Source organism: Cydia amplana, chromosome Z (genome assembly GCF_948474715.1).
Source record: "Cydia amplana chromosome Z, ilCydAmpl1.1, whole genome shotgun sequence".
In the NCBI taxonomy this organism is placed as follows: domain Eukaryota; kingdom Metazoa; phylum Arthropoda; class Insecta; order Lepidoptera; family Tortricidae; genus Cydia; species Cydia amplana.
The window spans coordinates 33,792,459-33,811,498 of NC_086096.1; the positions used below are offsets into that span (position 1 = coordinate 33,792,459).

Sequence of the window (19,040 nt, forward strand, 5' to 3'; positions counted from 1 at the left end):
GGTCAAAAGTCGTAAAGTTCGATGCTACCAAGATCTATCCCTTTCACGCTTGCGTCTTAGAGAAAGACGGAGATATTCTCAATGACGTCTACGCACACATTCACAGGCAATAGTCGGGTAGTCAGTTTGAGTAGACTAAATTATAATAAAAGGGAACGCTTTATGGCCCCTCTACACGCACGAACCTGCAAGTGTTATTTTACTTTGAGATACTTTCAGCCTCTTTCCGAAAAACACTCCTGTGTGGAAGTATTTTACGTTCACCAGTAGCAAACATACTCAAAACATAGCGGGAAGTTTAAAATCTTAGGCGTTTTGGACTGTTTGTATTAACTCTGTACTAGGAGTTCAGACTTCAATACGACCGAACGTCACGCTGTCAATGTCACTGTCATTCTAATGCCAAAAGTTCACATATTTGGGTTAGTTTCAACTTGTGATGGTTATTTTACGCAAGTTATTAATCTAAATAGCAAAAAAATTATAGTGGGTTATATATTTAATGAAACCACAAGTGGTGAAATACGAAACGTGCACTTCAAGTTGTAATTGTGACATTATTCATTGGAATCATGCATGAAATACGCGACTGAAAGGGATTTTAGTATTCAAGGTATTTCTTTCTAGTTTGTGTGTTTTGTAATGAACAAATTAGGTTAATACTAGGTATGTAATAGGCATACGACCAGTCACACTGGTAGGTACCTACTTCCTTGGCTCAGTGACCCAAAATGAGACATGCGCCACATTTATCGGTCCAACCTACATAAAAAAAGCTTTCCACAAATTAAGGACCTCCTCCTTTTTGGAGACAATTAATGCAGGGATCGGAACCGGTTTTTTTGCAAAAGCTTCGAAATAATCATATTTTTATAATTATTTTATACTCGAAATGCCTACATTTCCTAACTGAGTCCTAACTCAGTTGTGTGTTTAGGTAAAGACTTCGTATTATTAGATTGCCCAATTAGAAATGAAGTAATTAGCAAAGAACGAAAAAATACCGTTTCCGTTCCCATACAAAAAATACCGGTATCCGATCCCTGAATTAATGTATTACTACTTACTAATTCAAACCCAGGTTTAACATATGTGTTATAAAAAAAAGATTTTAAAAAGTCTTCAAAAGCAAGATTAATGGTGATGTTATTAATAAACACTGGAGTAGGTACTTAATATAATATTAAGTACATATTATACTCTTACACTCTGAATCGAACCATATCGAACTTACCGAGCATTGCGCAGATTTACGTAATCAGTATGGTCGTGACTTGACAAATTTTGACTTTCATTAAAACTTAATGATAAAAATGTCAATTGAATCCCAAGAAAAACCCAACTTTCAATCACGAAACTTTCATTTAATGATACTAATAAGTCAAAGTATTGGTTTATCAACGGCATCGGTTATTCCAAAGTACGCTATAAAATGCGGCCCATTGGGCAGCGCGATCTGCCATGTGCTCACCTGCGTAGTACTGGGGATACCTTTGCTTTGCATGGAATTGATCATCGGCCAATTCACGGCTCTTAACTCACTCGAGATATGGAAGGTTCGACCGTTTCTCTCTCACATGGGACACATAGTCATATTTTGGCAAATATTGATTTTAATTACTAACCACATGACTTGCACATTCGTAATTCACTATTTGTTATTGTCTTTTGAAAATCCTAAGCCGTACTACACCTGCGGGCCGTGGGCGAACCGCAGCTGCGGCATCACGGTTACCAACTTCACGATCAATCAAGATTGCATAAGATCGGGCCCCAAATATGGCTATTGTGAAGACCTGTATAAGACGTTTCCGGAAACTCAGTATTACGTAAAAATTGTTGGATCCGAACTACACCAACTCCGCATGGACTGGCGCCTGTGCCTGCCGTCTGCGATATCCTGCTTATTGATATACTTTAGCTGTTTCAAGAGAAGATATTCTATGCAATGGTTTTTAGGAGTTCTTACATTTTACCCTGGATTTAGTTTCGTATTACTCATGCTGGGCTCCATGTTGCAGAAGGGTATTCTTTTACACTATGAAGTTGCTATGGACATAAGTTTTGAACAGTTTTACTCTAAATTTAACTTTATTGATATCCTACCAATGATGATCTACACCATGTCGTTGGGAACGGGGCTGGTTGTGAACGTTGGTGCGAGCTGCTCTTTTCGCGCCCCCTGCTACTCGAATGCGATCATCACCATGGCCGCAAATATCGCCTTTCACTTAGTTATAGTGCTGACGACGGCTATGATGCTCTGCCCTTACTCTTTTGCACATGCCATGACTCCGGAGCGAACAGCAAACCTTCGACTAGCACATATATTTGAACGAATCCCGGCAATGCTCCGGGAATACGACCATAATTCTTTTTGGACGATCATAACGTTCAGTTCCTACGCTTGTTTGGCATTAAGGACCTCAATCGTAATTTACTATAACTTATTAGAAGTTTTGAGTAAAAAAATCTCCAATGCTGCAAAGTACCCCGGCATAGTGACATTTGGTGCTTGTGTTATTTTATTTCTTGTAACGATGCCTTTTTTAGGTAACATGTTAAAAATATTTATGTCTAGACCATACAGGCGTTGCATTCAGCTGGTACCTATGCTAGTTGTTGTAATTGAATGTTTTGTTTTTATTATATGCTACGGTTTAGAAAGATTTTGCGAGGATGTGCATTTTATGCAAGGCTTTCGCCCTAGTAATTGGATGAAGGTATCATGGGTCGTGTCAAGTATCCTGTTATTATACGTTTGCTTCCACGAACTGCGTGATCTTGTATGTGATGCTAATTCGGTGGAGTTTATTGTAGGGGTGTCGATATTTGGTGTGGTGGCTTTATACGGAGTGGGGCTGGCGGCGGTTAATGTGTTGGTGGGGTGGTGTAGGAAGCAGCCGGGTGCGACGCTGCGGCTGAGCGCGGCGTGGCGGCCGCGGAGCGAGCTGCTGCAGCGCAGCCGCGCCATGTTCACTGCGCAGGCCATGACCAAGGAGTACCTCTACCGCCAGTACCATCTGCAGGCAGGCATCCTCGCTCGCCAGCAGAGAGCCAACCGGACACGTATTGTTAACACTGAAATTTGAGAGCTGAAAATAATATTTTAATATGTTTATATTTCAATATGTATAAACGCTTTAAACATTTTTTACTTTTGTTTCAAATATGTCGTAAATTATGAAACATAATGTTTAAAAGAGATTATACATTTTCATGAAAGTCATATTATGTGTTTGTTTACCAAGCTTATTGTTGCACTTATCTTGGTCTGACTATAACTAATAAGTAAATAAATGCGGTAAAAAGACATTTACATTACATATAGTGCGGCTACTTTTCCGCACTAGTGCGTAAAATAGCACTTTTCGTGCGTATGTCGAAACTTTAAAGTGCCATATGTATACTGTAAAACGTTGTTCGATACACGTGCGAATAGGTAATTCGCAACTCGTGTCGATTTAAAACACTCCCTTCGGTCGTGTTTTAATTTATCGCCACTCGTTTCGAATTTCCTCTTTTTCGCACTTGTATCGAAAATAACTATACTTAAATTATATTTTGAATAAAACTCAAACTGTCATATCTATATATTTATCATCATTCGACGCGACAAGTATAATTTGACGATGGGCCCTATAGAGATAGGTAGTAGTATACTTCATTCAGTAACCAATATAGACGAATTTGCTGACCATAATCAGGGCCGGATTAACCCTAAGGCAGAGTAGGCAACTGCATATGGGCCCCGCCTCGGCTAGGGGGCCCCGGCGGCCCCGCGCTCGTAAAAAATTTTTTTCTTCCAAATAACCAAAATTCATAAAAAAAAATTGTATGGTACCTACTCATACCTAATGTCCAATATCAGTTTCTCAGACACAGAAACATTAGATGATTATGAACCTAAATTATGTTATTTTATAGCTTTTAAAATCTTTAATGTCGAGCCCGAATTTCAGGCTCTCGAGGGCCTAAAACCTCATCAATGGAAAGTCAATGAAAATGAAAGAAAATGTGGAGATTGCTGAGCTCGACTTTCAGCCTCACTTTTTACCTCAATTTTTGGTTTGTCTTCCAAATTTCCTCTTCTTCAGCTTAGCCTTTGGCCTCGCTGCGCCAAGCTCGGCCTGCGGCCTCGCTTTTTAATACAATGGACATTGGTTAGCGTCTGTGCTCTAGCTGAGCTTATCCTGAAACACGGCTTTGAACTCGCATGAAAGCACGCCTCACTGGGGAACTTCGGATTTTTAGGCCCGGCCCGGCCTTTTTAACACGCTTTCACAATTATGTCACAAAAAATTTCGCGCTCGCTGCGCTCGCGTTTTTTGCTGCTTTTCAGGTTCACTCTGTACCTACATGCTAGCTTGACTGGTGAATGAAGTTTCATTTATACATGGAAAGTCTATATTATTGTTGCGAACGCAACCTTTATTTGTATAAAATCTCAATACCTATATTCCTAATGCAGTAGCTAAACGCGGCCGTCGGGCTCGGCTAGTATTCGGCAGCTTTTTCTTAAGCACCAATAGGAGCGCTCCACATACTATGTATCGCGGCCAATTAGAGGCACCTAAATTTAAACCACCTTTTGTACTATTGAAATTATGCAAATCACTCTCTCATCAGCCTTCATACAATATCCACCACTTCTACATTTAACCGTTTTGGCAAGAACCCTTGTAAACCAGTACTTGGAAAATTATATCAGTTCACTATAAGAATTGAAGCTTTTTATTTGAGTCGTCGAGCTCCTGACCTGCACGGCGGCTACAATTATTAAGTCAATTTTAATCATGTGGCTCGGCGTATGGTTTTATGGTCGGACAATCGCTGTTCAGCCTGGCAAAATATTTAACTACCTATTGAGAAAAAAAGGGCTCTCCCCACACTTGACGCAAAAAGGAATCGGCAAAAACTGATAGAAAAAAGCTTTATGTCCACGCAATAAGAGCGAAAAAGACATCGCTTGGCATGTTCAGATCGGCTCAACTGACACCTGAAGGTTGAAATTAAAATCGCAAACTTACATCCTTGTACTGAACAACTGAACATTATGTAAGTATGTAGAATTGACTGTAAGGGGGCCCCGAGCATTGCACTGCCTAGGGGCCCCGACATGCTTAATCCGGCCCTGACCATAATACGGCACTAATATCTTAGATAGGTACAAATTGGGAATTATTCTTAGAATTTTTCACTACCTACCATAATAGACTGAGAAGGAATGTTGCGGCCTTATCACTTGGCGCCAACTCTAGTTATTGCAGGTAAATCTGAAAATCTCTTTGTTCCAAAGGAATATTAAAAGGATGTCTGCTTCAAACAGGTCAGTTCGCTTTTCCTTTGACTCTGCGATATTGTTTTGCCATGTGCAGTTTCCGAGTAACGACCGGGCTTGTATTCTAATTACATAGGCGAGTCATTGATTTAGCAAACCAGGGTATCCCGATACTTCTATGCGTCAAAAGTATTTACCATTCCCTGGTAGCTTTATTATGTACCTATGTATTTATTACTTAAACTGTTTTATCTATCTAATACCTTTAAACGAGCAATTCTTGTTTATTCATTTATGTGTACCTATATTTATTTATTTATTTATATATATCGGGGATCTCGGAAACGGCTCTAACGATTTCGATGAAATTTGCTATATGGGGGTTTTCGGGGGCGATAAATCGATCTAGCTAGGTCTTATATCTGGAAAAACGCGCACATTTGAGTTTTTATATATTTTCCGAGCAAATCTCGGTCTGCCCGATATTTTTATTAAACTGTTGCAGATACCTACCTACTATCGTTATTCTTGTAACAACTTATCTCCTTTCAAAATTTCAATAGGTACCTACAAATTGAACTTTACCGATAGGTACCATCATTTTAAATTCTAGTTTCTAACGCAACGCATGACAAGTATGTTTCCAAGCATACAAATTTCAGGGTTCAGATTGTCATAATGCATTGCATACGTTGCGTACGTGGGATAAGTGTGTCCCTGCCTTTATTTAAGCTTTTCACGTACTTTTTGATAGACAGAGTAGGTACATCGGCTCTAACCAAATAAACGATGATAATATTATTATATCCCGCCTCAGAATAAATTCTCTCTCGTTTGACACAAGACGAGAGACGAGACCTAATAGCGTCGCCGCCTGATTGCTTTAACGCCATATAGGATGTGCATATTGTGTATCAGAGTGCATCTATAGCGATCTAATTAAAATACGGCGCGCGAAGCTGCATAGCAAAACGTTGTTTTGATTTCCATTTATGCATCATTGTCGTTGTGGATCTCGAGATCAAAATAGGTAGGTACACTAGCGAAGAGCTCATGTCACAGGGCGGACACGCCATACATCAAAAATGATTTGCGTTTATATGTGTGCGCGGCACATCTGTACACGCGTCATTGAGTTTCTGACGGAATCTCAGTAGAGCGACTTACGCACACATTCATGTCGCGGCCAGTCACGGGCGAGGTAATCCGAGTCGGGGCGGGGCGGTGCGTGTCCGTTCTGTCATAGAGAAATATAATAAGACAAGAGTGCTCACTCCATACATCAGTTCAGACTATTAATTTCAGTGTCGACATCTAGCATCGATTAGCGGAACTATCAGTACTGCTACTTGACAATAGATGTAGCACCGACCGGAAAGTCTTATGCTGTTGAGATAAGACTTTCCTGTCGGTGCTACATCTATTGTCAAGTAGCAGTACTGATAGTTCCGCTACTTGATGCTAGATGCTAATAGTCTTTTTGGTACTAAAACTGATGTATGGAGTGAGCACTCTATGTATTTTTTTCTCTATGGTTCTGTATGATAATACTATTACTTATTCTGTGCTCATGTGTAGCGAATGACGATAGATAGCAGAATCAGGCGCCGGATTTTTACAAATGTGGTATTCACGCGGAACCTCGTTAATTTGCTGTCTCTTAGGCAGCGCGAGTCAAAATTTCGATTTATTTTCACAGAGGACACAAGCGCCACACCATGCATATACTTACTTTGCCCACGAGCTGCAAGCTAAATGATATGACGGAACAAATGCAGTTGCGGTAATGTATGGATAAATATACATCTTTATAGGCATTAACCATCAGGTCCATCAGCCAAACTCTTCTAATAAATAAATAATTTTAGTTTCTTTGTGTAGCCACATTTTAATGGATGCCTTTGAGCTTACTCTGATTTTGAGTAGATTGTGAACGTGTTGTTTGTCGTCTATATCTTCTTTTTGCTTTGGCGCCTCAAAGGGCTAACGTTCAGAATAAAAAAGTTTTTAAGAGACTATAAAATCAAGTCTCCGGCAACTTATAAACTATAGTGACGGATTTTTTCCCTTCCTTTGCCTCGACGAGTATGATGTATAAAGTTAATTTAAAATTAGTTAGAGAATCCTGAGCTGTTGGCATAAAGTTGAGGAGTATTCCGGAGCGCGTTAATGGCAAATATTAAGTTGGAATAGTTCCCGCAGACATTAATGCGGGCTTAGTGTAAGACCAGAGTGGACGCTCGAAGCGGAGCGTTCGGCGGGGAGTGCAGCGTGGCGTCGGGCTCACAAGTGATTTGAGCACGAGCAGCGTGCACTAAGGCCGCTACTATACGCTTGCATTTGTTTAACATGCACGCTGCACGCCCCGCCCCGCTGCACGCCCAACTCGAGCGTCCACTAAGGCCTTACACTTATGATACTGATACGGCAAATTTTTTACTCTATAACTAGGGAACTAAACATTTTTATTGTATCGAACGCAGACGAATCCAGCAAGCCGCTTTCCAGCATACGGAAAGGTAGGTCTATGGCACTTATGGTCATTTGAGTTGAGACCCACTCTGTACCAATTGATTGTAAAGCCTTAATAAGTAGGTACTCAAATAAGCCCAGGCAGGTACAGTCCTAAATAAGATCCTTTTTATAGCTGTACCATAGAGAAAAAAAATACAAAAGTCTTATTATATTTCTCTATGGCTGTACGAAAAGGATTTCGGACTTTGCGATAGGCCCTTTGTGTACTGTAGCGATAATACTTCAAACGGGTTTAACGGGTATTCACAATATAACAGCTACTTTCCCGGAATATGGAAACATTGTAAATGCAAAAAATGAGGCGTCTCGCTACAATGCTTTACTCCGATTTTTAGTGTTCCGTACAAAACTTTTTCACGGAACACTTATGGGATCACTTCGGTCTTGCTAATCTGTTTAGGTTTTGCTGGCATTACTTCAAAGAGTATGCATTACTTACCTACGGATAGGATGTTAAGCGTTAAACCTTTGTATTCAGCGTATTTAATGGCAGTGAACTGCTTTCCTTTACTCAAAGCAGCTTGCTAACGGTTCAAGTAAAAACTGCGCGCACTTCGCACAAATGCTTCATAAACGTTGAAAAGGAACAATGCAATTACTATAGGCACAGTAGACGTCAAAAATATGTATACGTTTACTTCCTTATTATTTTGTGGAGTAAGGTGCAAAGAGTTAGGGGAAAATGGTGTACAATGGATCCCTTTTTGTTTTACGAGCTGTTGCCACATATCACTACATAGTATAAAACAAAGTCGCTTCCCTGTCTGTATGCATGCCTAGATCTTTAAAACTACGTAACGTATTATGATGGGGTTTTTTTAATAGTGATTCAAGGGGACGGTTTATGTATAATTTGTTTAACCCGTGCGAAGCCGGGGCGGGTCGCTAGTATTATATAGTTTGTCAAAGGACGACCGTCTCATTCCAAACATAGACAGAGGGAATCATACTATCTTTGTCTTACACTAGTACTAGCACTCAAAAGAAAAGGATGAGTATAGTTTTTGTTCTTATTTACTGACAAATTGGTTTGACCAACTATACCTATCCGATGACACTCCACACCAGGAAGAGAAAAAGGTCATTATTTTTAATTTTGCTCATATAAACGAATCCTACCTAAACATCAAGATTTAAAGTGCAGAAAATCAACTGTAAATTAAATTAAATACGCATAACGAGCACAACTACGTTTTTGCGATAACGCAAAAACGTAGTTGTGCTATATTTTAATGCACGATTTGCGGCGCAATCGGTACAGTCGAGGTCAAAGATATGATTAAAGTTTTGAACCTTACTCCTTTGTAATATAATAAGCCAAAAATATAAACACTGACGTGGACTATACATAAAAGGTAGGTAGGTAGTGGATGTCTTACATTCAAAAACAATAAAACAAATGATTCGTAAAACTAGAATTAATTTTAATCGCATCTAACAAGTTATTCTTAAGCGGAATCCTATAAAAACTCAATCCTTAATTTTAAATAATCACTAAAACAATTCATACGCATGCATTTCAGATTTAAAAAAATATGTATAATAAAAATCTTAGTATGATCGAAAATGCACATATCAACTGTGATTGCTTAGTACTAAAACGAAATACGGCGTAACGTAAAAGGTACTCTCAAACTGTCGGTATCTTATTATGTAATTTATTCACAAGTCCGCGGCCCTGATCACCACACGAAGCCGCGGATGCACAGATCACTGTCTGCTGATTGACGATTTGGCCTGAGAACAAAAAAAAATAATCTGTTACTACATACATACAACTGTAAATGGATCATACAGGCACAAACAATTTATAAGAAAATAAAAAAAATCCAACTAAAATGTCCCCATATAGTCTGTGTGGAAAGAGAGGTCATGGGATGTATGGGGGCCAATACATTCCATGACTCTTCTCTTTCCGAACGGACTCTAGGTTCTGTGCGAAGTAGTTGGGGGAAAATATAAAGCTTTGGTTTCCTCCGAAAGCGGGGCCGTCATATAGCGGCGCCGTTTCCATACAAATACTACGACATCCATATTTAGCCGTATTATTTAGTATGGAGACGGCCGCTATTTGACGGCACGGCTATCCTAGGAAAACCGATCTTAAGCGACGGCAACGCACAGGGGATGATTGTGCACACTCATACATGGATGGGCATAATTAAGTGTTACCACACCAATCGATCGATGGCATCGATCGACGTCGACATGGAACAGTCATGCCATCGATCGATTGGTGTGGTAACACGCTTAGGCGCAGGCAACTTATTGGATGGTAAACATAAAATACGCTTTCCGGTGCGTATCTGATACAGTTGTTTGTCCCACTCACCGAAAATGGAAGCATCTAAGTATCACTCTTCCACAACTTGATAGTCTTGTCGTTCTCGAGCGCGGCGGAGGCGATGATGTTCTCGGTCGGGTGGCAAGTCGTGCAGAGCACCGTGTCCGTGTGGCCGGAGAGCCGCTGCACGATCTCCTTGGATTGCAGATTCCAAATGTAAACTAGGTTGTCCTCTGAGCCGGATACTATCCACTGGGGAAGAAAATGATACGTGTGATAGTATGTTACTTTTGCATATATCTTCATATATTATACGCTTTGCGGTATCTAATAATGTTAATTTGTCTACATCCCATAATGCGACATACAATGCATGAAGAAATACGATAAATTGTGAACAGAATTAAGCCTGAACAAAGAGCTAAATTATAGTACCAAAAAAAATGAAATTCAGCTATTAAGATTGTTTGCACACTAGCTTTCTTTGATGGGGTCATTCGTCAAAATGGGGTAGAAGACAGTCAAAAACAAGTAACCGTCAAAACTATTTTTAGATCACACTTTTATTGACGACTATAGTTTCTATCCTTTGCATGTCTCTGAAGTACTTCTGGAGACCTTTCAAATGAGCCTAAGTGTAAGGCCTGAGTGGACGCTCGAGTCGGACGGGCGGCGGGGCGGGGCGTGCGGCGTGCATGTTAAACAAATGCAAACGTATAGGAGCGGCCTTAGTGCACGCTGCTCGAATCACTTGGGAGCCCGACGCCACGCTGCACGCCCCGCCGAACGCTCCGCTCCGAGCGTCCACTCAGGCCTTACACTAAGATGTGATTGTCAACTTACACGAGAGCCTCGAGTACGAGGCAAGCACGTAAACGATACGGCTTCAGTGTGTAATGTAATTATTGATTCTCTCTGTCTATGTTTGAAATGCGACAGTCCTGGGCCATGGGCTATATATAAAACAGATCTCACCTTTCCGCCGGTAACACTGAAGTTGGCAAAGATGCAGTACTTCTCGTTCTTGTGTCCGGTGTAGGTCTTGAGACACTTGCCCCGGCTGTAGTCCCACAGTTTGAGCGTGTTGTCGAGCGTCGCGGCCAGAATATACTTCCCGTTGGGTGAGAACTTGACGAACGACACCGGCGGGTTGTCGTCATCGATCAGGGTCTTGAGGCACTGGCCAGAAGCGGTGTCCCAGATCCGACTGGAAACAAAGTTAAAAGACAGATTAGAATGTATATGCCATGGGGGCGTCGGGAACCGGTATGCTCACTTCGTCCGCTTATTTATCTCTGGATTTTAGCTACACTTATAAAAGTAATGCAACAGCTTTGGGAGCACCTGCTCAATGCCACACTCAAACACGTTTTAAGTGCCAGTTGCACCATCCGCACTTGCCAGACTGATCACGTCACCCGGTGCGCCGCGGCTGTTTACTATGAAACTTTCCATACAATAAAATTTAGCGAACTCTTTAACGACACAATCAGTTTGGTGCAACCGACCCTAAGTGAAGTAGCGCGTAGCGGGTTTTACGAAAAACCCGCTTTGCCGGTTTTTCGTAAAAGTACCTCATCTATCAAAGTATATTAAAAATGTAGTGGGGGCGTCGGGAACCGGTATGCTCACTTCGTCCGCTTATTTATCTCTGGATTTTAGCTACACTTATAAAAGTAATGCAACAGCTTTGGGAGCACCTGCTCAATGCCACACTCAAACACGTTTTAAGTGCCAGTTGCACCATCCGCACTTGCCAGACTGATCACGTCACCCGGTGCGCCGCGGCTGTTTACTATGAAACTTTCCATACAATAAAATTTAGCGAACTCTTTAACGACACAATCAGTTTGGTGCAACCGACCCTAAGTGAAGTAGCGCGTAGCGGGTTTTACGAAAAACCCGCTTTGCCGGTTTTTCGTAAAAGTACCTCATCTATCAAAGTATATTAAAAATGTAGCGTATGTCACCCTTCCTCATAAAGACGAACATCTCATTTACTGGAATTGATTAGTATTTTGATATTACAGCGGAACACAGGACCCAAAAACACCAGTATAATTCATAAACTGCTAACATATAGGTAGCATGTAAAAAATATGGACGAGATAATATAAATTTGTTAGGCCCAGGTACCCCTAATTCACAAAGCAACATCAAATTTTCACTGCACTTCCAAAACACACCTATACTAACTAATCTCTAAATATCATTAGTATCATTAGTAATTTGTTACGTCACGTCACGTCTGAAAATAGGTTTCTATTTCCAACTAGTCCCCAGATGTGATTGATTGTGATGGCATTGATTAAGATGTCGGAATAAGCGTAGCATGAGATCGCGTAGGCAGATCTTCTCCTACGCTTACTCGTACATGGAAGTTCAATTTACGCGTCAAGTTAATGTTTCCAAGATTATACACTTGACAGTATTTGCATCATATGTTTCGTGACAATAGGGAAATAGAATAGAATATATTAACATATATAATATAACATTATATCACAACTAATAGGTATCATGGTAAGTATCGTTAGCTTCTCATTTTAGCGCTTTTCAGTTTGAATTCACTCATTTATAAACCTAATCCTATCCCAAGTGGCGTAAGCACCATTTTTTCTGATAAACGATTACCATCTGACCTTCCAACCAAAAGAGTGAAACAAGGCAATATTGGAATCGGTCTGGTTTCTCACGATGTTTTTATTCAATAAAGAGCATGTCAGCACTACTTTGAAAAAAACTCGTAGGTATCTTGTTCTGTCCTGTCCGATCCCACGACCCGAAAATAAGTTTATTTACGCTACATGTTTAGGCCCTTGGGATCGGACAGGTTAAAAAAGATGTATTTGACTCATAAGAAACTCACCATAGCCCGTCGTAGCTGGAGGAGACAATGAGACTGCCGTCCCTGTTGAAATGCACTGCTGAGACGGGGTCCGAGTGAGCTGGGAGCGTCTTCAAGCATTTACCTTTGACAAACATCACACTAATTAATCAAGCACCAGTCAAAGTTGACAAACTTACAAGTACACAAGGTTTTTCTCATAGAGTTAGACCAAGAAAAAAGTCAGCAGCGATTTTGATAGCATACGCAGTAGAGGTGTTATTTATACATCACAATTTCAGAGCATTTGACGTTTAAAATAACACTTGCAATGCGTGTGCTATCAAAATCGTTGCAGAGTTTTCTTGGTCTAACTCTATCAATGGAGCAGTTTGTTTTATTTTTTGTATGAAACTTGCAAACAATTGTATTTGTAAATTTTTAAAGTGCAGATAGTGTGCCTTAGGCTGTGTAAGTACCAGAGCTCGGCGGGGGTGAGCTCTGGTAAGTACACATCTTTTTGGTAACACATTAAGCAGTTAGCGCCCTATGTCGTGAGCGTGCATTTGATTGTTGATGTTTCCACCTTAACACTTCTTGAATAGGTAAATACTTTGTTTTTGCAAACAGTGTAATGTTCTGATTAGGTAAAGTGAGTTTCTGAAAGTGGTAACGAATAGGGTATCGTAAGGACCCCTCCAGTACTATCGGTTCAATTTCCCAATCTGTCTACTTTACCAAAGGGTCCATTTTCGCGATCTGTGTACTTTACCAAACGGTCCACTTTCGCGATGTGTCCACTTTACCATCGGTCCACTTTCCCGGTCTGTCTACTTTGCCAAACGGTCCACTTTCCCAATCTGTCTACTTGAGCACGTTGTCTACTTTCGCCATTGGTTCACTCGTTTCGTAGCATAGTACGAACTTTCATTTGGCGATTCGCGAAATGTATTTTTTATACACGCAAACCACCAGTTTCTCAGAATACCAAAAACGCTTAGTGCCAGCATAATGCCAAGTCAATATGTGTCAACCACAGAGGACCGACATATCAGTATTGTAACAGGTGCGAGTGAGACACCGTCATTGTTCTGACAGTATTAAATCAAATATAACTGATTGCGTTGCAGCAAATTACTGTTTTGTGACTACAACGAACCAAATGTCTGGGATCATTCCAGTAAACAATATCCCATGAAAAACATTTCATGTAAAATGTTGCCAAGACGAAACCACAAGGCTCGGTCGGACTGTTAAAAAGTTATCAGATATCTTGTTGACAGTCAGAGCCTTTTACATGAAATGTTTTTCATGGGATCGGAAAAGCGGACCATTTGGTCAAGTAGACCAATGAAGAAAGTGGACCGATCGGTAATTAGACGGATCGGGAAAGTGGACCGATAGGTAATTAGACGGATTGAGAAAAGCAATTAGGCAGATCGGGAAAGTAGACCGTTTGGTAAAGTAGACAGATTGGGAAAATGGACCGATGGTACTGGAGGGGTAAGGACCATATTACCTAACACTATAAGCCAAATAATATATAATCTTGAATAAAATTGCACTCACCCGTCCTGACGTCCCATATCCGCACGCTCTCGTCGAAGCTGCCGGACACGATGAGATTGCTCTGTGGGTTGAAGTTACAGCAGAACACGTAGTTGCTGTGGCCCTTCAGGGTTTTAAGGCATTTACCCGAACTTAGCTCCCACACCTGCAAAGTTATTAACGTGGAAGTAGTTATTTAAACCAACTACCATTCTTAACCATAATGTTATTTTTAACTAACGCGCTGTTTTTAGGCATTTGTAAGTTTTCGATAAGAACTGTATCTTACTAGTTAATACGTAGGTACGCCAAAAATAAGTTTAACCTTTCGATTGAAAACGACAAATTTTATAAAAATTTTAGGCACTACTTTTATTAATTTTTGACTCGCCTCATGCGTAACAAAATCCTATCGAAAGTTGACAAAAAAATCCTTTTGGTGTGTGTAACACATTTTTTCGATCGTTCAAAGTTGTCAATACAGTGGTGAGCGCAAAAAACTTAGTTATTTTTAGTTGCGTGGGGTCCTGCATATCGTAGTGTGAGGTGGGTGGGTCTATTTATTCTCGCATAAGCAAGTTATTAATTAGGGCCCGTACAGTCGGACTTCAACTCGACTGCAACTTGTATGGGAACTGCACGCCGACGTTGCAGTTAGCGTACAGATCCCATACAAACTGCAGTCGGATTGCAGTCCGTCTGCATCGGCGGTTAGACTTTTTACTTTTTGTAAATTACATAAGATTAGTATAGCCGAACTCTTTAACAAAAGTAATTGAAAATTATAGTACTGATTGATTACATTACAATGTTTAGAACTTATAAATTGAAATAGGTATCGTCAAAGCATACTGTTTGAACCTAAGCTTAAGGACTGGTATTATTATATTTTAAGTAAAATGGAATGTTATCTTAGAAGTGATAATAAAAGGTCGACAACCGTGAGAATCGCCTTATCTCCCATCTCCCTTAACTTCTTATCACCGTCCGTAATTTTAGAACTTATTTCATGCCCATGTTACTTTGATATTGGCAAGGTGCGAAGTCGGTGGAGGGGGAAGTGGCGCTGATCGTCACAAACACAGGTAATCTTATAGAATGTCCGCCATTAGTACTAGCGGCAGCCGCTTGAACTAATTTTACTCCATAAGATTTAACGTAGAAAGTCTGCCAAAATGAGGGCTGCCACCAGTCGTGCACCTAGCGAATAGCAAAACCTTAGATGCTGATTTAAGGTGCAGTGAATACAGCCAGCAAAGTATTTTCAAAAATCGTAGTGCTTTACTGATCATAATAATAGCAATCTGAAGGCATATATTTCTCTAGTGATATGTATAAATCGATTCAAAACCTGATTAAACAACTTTTCCTTGATAGAATTAGAAAAAATCATGCACCATACGTTTTTAGGGTTCCGTAGCCAAATGGCAAAAAACGGAACCCTTATAGATTCGTCATGTCTGTCTGTCTGTCTGTCCGTCTGTCCGTGTATGTCACAGTCACTTTTCTCCGAAACTATAAGAACTATACTGTTGAAACTTGGTAAGTAGATGTATTCTGTGAACCGCATTAAGATTTTCACACAAAAATAGAAAAAAACAATAAATTTTTGGGGTTCCCTATACTTAGAACTGAAATTCAAATATCTTTTTTTTATCAAACCTATACGTGTGGGGTATCTATGGATAGGTCTTCAAAAATGATATTGAGGTTTCTAATATCATTTTTTTCTAAACTGAATAGTTTGCGCGAGAGACACTTCCAAAGTGGTAAAATGTGTGTCCCCCCCCCCCCCTGTAACTTCTAAAATAACAGAATGATAAAACTAAAAAAAATATATGATGTACATTACCGTGTAAACTTCCACCGAAAATTGGTTTGAACGAGATCTAGTAAGTAGTTTTTTTTAATACGTCATAAATCGCCTAAATACGGAACCCTTCATGGGCGAGTCCGACTCGCACTTGGCCGCTTTTTTAAACTATTTTAGCACACAAGCACACGATTTAAAAACAACAACGGCCGGCCGTCTGCTCAGCGAGCTGCGTTCAGATAAGGACCTGAACTCACGGCGCCTTAAGTAAAAACGAGATAAATGTCTATCAGTGAAAATATGTATACATTTACACACCAAGTATTTTTTTAGTTTAAATAATCACAATCAGTTTTTTTTAAATATAATACACTTTAATCTACTTCAGACGAGAACTAGATGGTGACCGTCAAACAGTTGAAAAGCAGCCTTTAAGGGCGAGTATCCAACACTTATCCATCTCACTTATCTGGTGAGATAGCAGAATGTTAAATGCAAATTTGAATTAGGGGTTCTATTCTATTGGTGGTTTTTTTTTCACACACTGCCTCTACTTTGCTCATATTTGGTGGATGCTGACCCCAAGTTTCTAAAGTAGATTTAAGTTTACCTTCAGCGTCTTGTCATCACTTGCACTGACGATGAGCCGGCTGTCCGAGGACCACGCCACATCACTAATGCCCATCTTGTGGCCAGAAATGGTCTTCTCGAACTTGCCATCGTAGGCACCCCACACTTTAATTACTTTATCGGCAGCTGGAAAGTACAAGTACAGAAGACACCATGAAATAAATAAATTAAGACAATCGTCATTGATAAATAAATAAATATTGTTGGACTTTATCACCCAAATTGACTATGTCCCATAGTAAGCTCAATAGTACTATACTATTTGCGTGCGATAGAGATAGGACCAAACGGGTCAATGTACAAAATTCTTCATGCTTAGCATCCTTTCTAAAATAAAAAAAAATAAACGAATTTTGAATTTTTATTTAGTGATCAAGGGGGTTGTCAGTCTGATCAGTCTGATCACCTGTTGCTGACACCTTGAGTATACATAAATGATCATTTAGTATAGGAGACAAAGTAAATGTTTAATGTAACTCGACATTAAATTTCACTAGAAAAAACAAACCGACGGTACATTTATTGAGCACTATAAGATTCATAACAGAGTGAACTAATATTATCAATTACTGTTCTTTTAAATAATGTGTTAGCACTAAATTTGTGTAAAAGCAACATGTAAAGTTGAATCTGCTTCAGTAAAATACAATTTTGTCAGATACCCACATACACAGAATTGCTAAAATACCATATTTAAAAATATATAGGTATGTGTTTTGTAGTAGATGCAGTGTGTGGCATGGTAGACACTAAAAACAAACTAGGTATTCAATTATACAGCCCTATTAATACTGAAATATTTTAAGAACATTGCAAACGCATACATGTTCATGGCAAATCAGGTACAAAAAGAAAAAAAAAGATCAAAAATACAAATAATTTATTTAATTGATTAAATTAAATAAATTTTATTAATTAAATGAATAAACAATCATAAGGGGTAATTTACTACAATTACTCACAATGAATCTATGCTAATTGAAGGTTTAGTTAAAAAAACTGTAGCCAAGGCCAGTCTTGGATGAACACTTCATGTCAATGCCATGTTACAAAATGTTGGTTTTCCTAACCCATTACTATTCTATTTGGTTTCAATGTGTGAATTATTCAAATAAATATGTAGTACACATTTCAAAAATTTTAAATGTTCGGTGGGTAACTTAACAATTAGCCATAAATGGTTTTTAATGTTAATTTGCAAAAATTGTTGTTTTAGCAAAATGTCTTATCAGAAACTAGGACGCATAGGATTACTTGAGATAACATTAGTTCTGTGACCCTAAGAAACATAAACAATGCAGGAATAAGTAAATTGAGAACAGTAATTAACAAAATAAATGTTAACAAAATGCTTTAGTGCTCGATAAATTTTCCAACAAAAAGTCGTAACGGATGCCGAGATAATAGGTATGTATTATACTTACAAGAACTGGCTAACCATTCGCCATTTGGACTGAATTTAACAGACGACACCGCCTTCGTGTGTCCAGCGAGAGTAAATTTGAGCGTGTAGTTCGGCTTCTGAAAACCGATGGACAAATGAGCGCCAAATCGCACGTGCTCAGATACAAAAGTTGAGTTACATAAACATGTGCAAGCGGCAACTGACGCAAAGCCGTGAAATAATCAAAGAAATGCGATAAACTTACTGCTACCGATGACTTGTTGGACTGTGGAGCGCTCTGCGAGAGCGAATTAGGACCGGAAAGATTAGCGGAGGGCCCTCCGTGGGCTTGATGTGCAGCTGGATGCCCCGGCCCGGGTCCTAGCGGCACCATGTTTCAACGACTTGACTTTCAACGCACTACAATTTTCTTTGTTCGACACCCAATGCAATCACTGTTAAACACTGAATTACCACGAAATTTGAAATTATGAAAACGTACACGATTTAGCTGCCTACCGAATCGCAATTTAATAATTCTTTCCACGCCAGTTTTTAAAGAAAATTGTATATCTGAGCGTCTCAATGCGTTCATTTCGCGAATAGCGAACAGTAGTGCCAACTTAATAAAATTCAAAATGTCTACGTACGTCTGCTAGTGCGTGGGACGCGTAAGGCAAGGTATACACGTACCAGAAAGATTATTCTAGAGTGGGATATGTGGGAAAAATATAAAGA

At 39.7% G+C, this 19,040-nt stretch overlaps 2 protein-coding genes across 2 annotated transcripts; one reads left to right on the forward strand and one right to left on the reverse strand.

Annotated features, from left to right (window-relative positions):
- The first annotated feature begins 1,267 nt into the window (after positions 1 to 1,267).
- LOC134660761 (sodium-dependent noradrenaline transporter-like) lies at positions 1,268 to 3,107 on the forward strand. The gene has a single exon (XM_063516549.1). The coding sequence runs from the start codon at positions 1,305 to 1,307 to the stop codon at positions 3,090 to 3,092; it is 1,788 nt and encodes a 595-aa protein (XP_063372619.1). The 5' UTR covers positions 1,268 to 1,304; the 3' UTR covers positions 3,093 to 3,107.
- Positions 3,108 to 9,219: 6,112 nt separating this feature from the next.
- Positions 9,220 to 18,934, reverse strand: LOC134661682 (WD repeat-containing protein 5). The gene is made up of 8 exons (XM_063517839.1): positions 18,568 to 18,934; positions 18,343 to 18,439; positions 16,899 to 17,044; positions 14,497 to 14,641; positions 12,970 to 13,072; positions 11,076 to 11,307; positions 10,149 to 10,352; positions 9,220 to 9,553 (listed from the first exon to the last, which is right to left on the reverse strand). The coding sequence occupies exons 1-7, from the start codon at positions 18,694 to 18,696 to the stop codon at positions 10,164 to 10,166; spliced, it is 1,041 nt and encodes a 346-aa protein (XP_063373909.1). The 5' UTR covers positions 18,697 to 18,934; the 3' UTR covers positions 9,220 to 9,553; positions 10,149 to 10,163.
- Between the last annotated feature and the right edge of the window lie 106 nt (positions 18,935 to 19,040).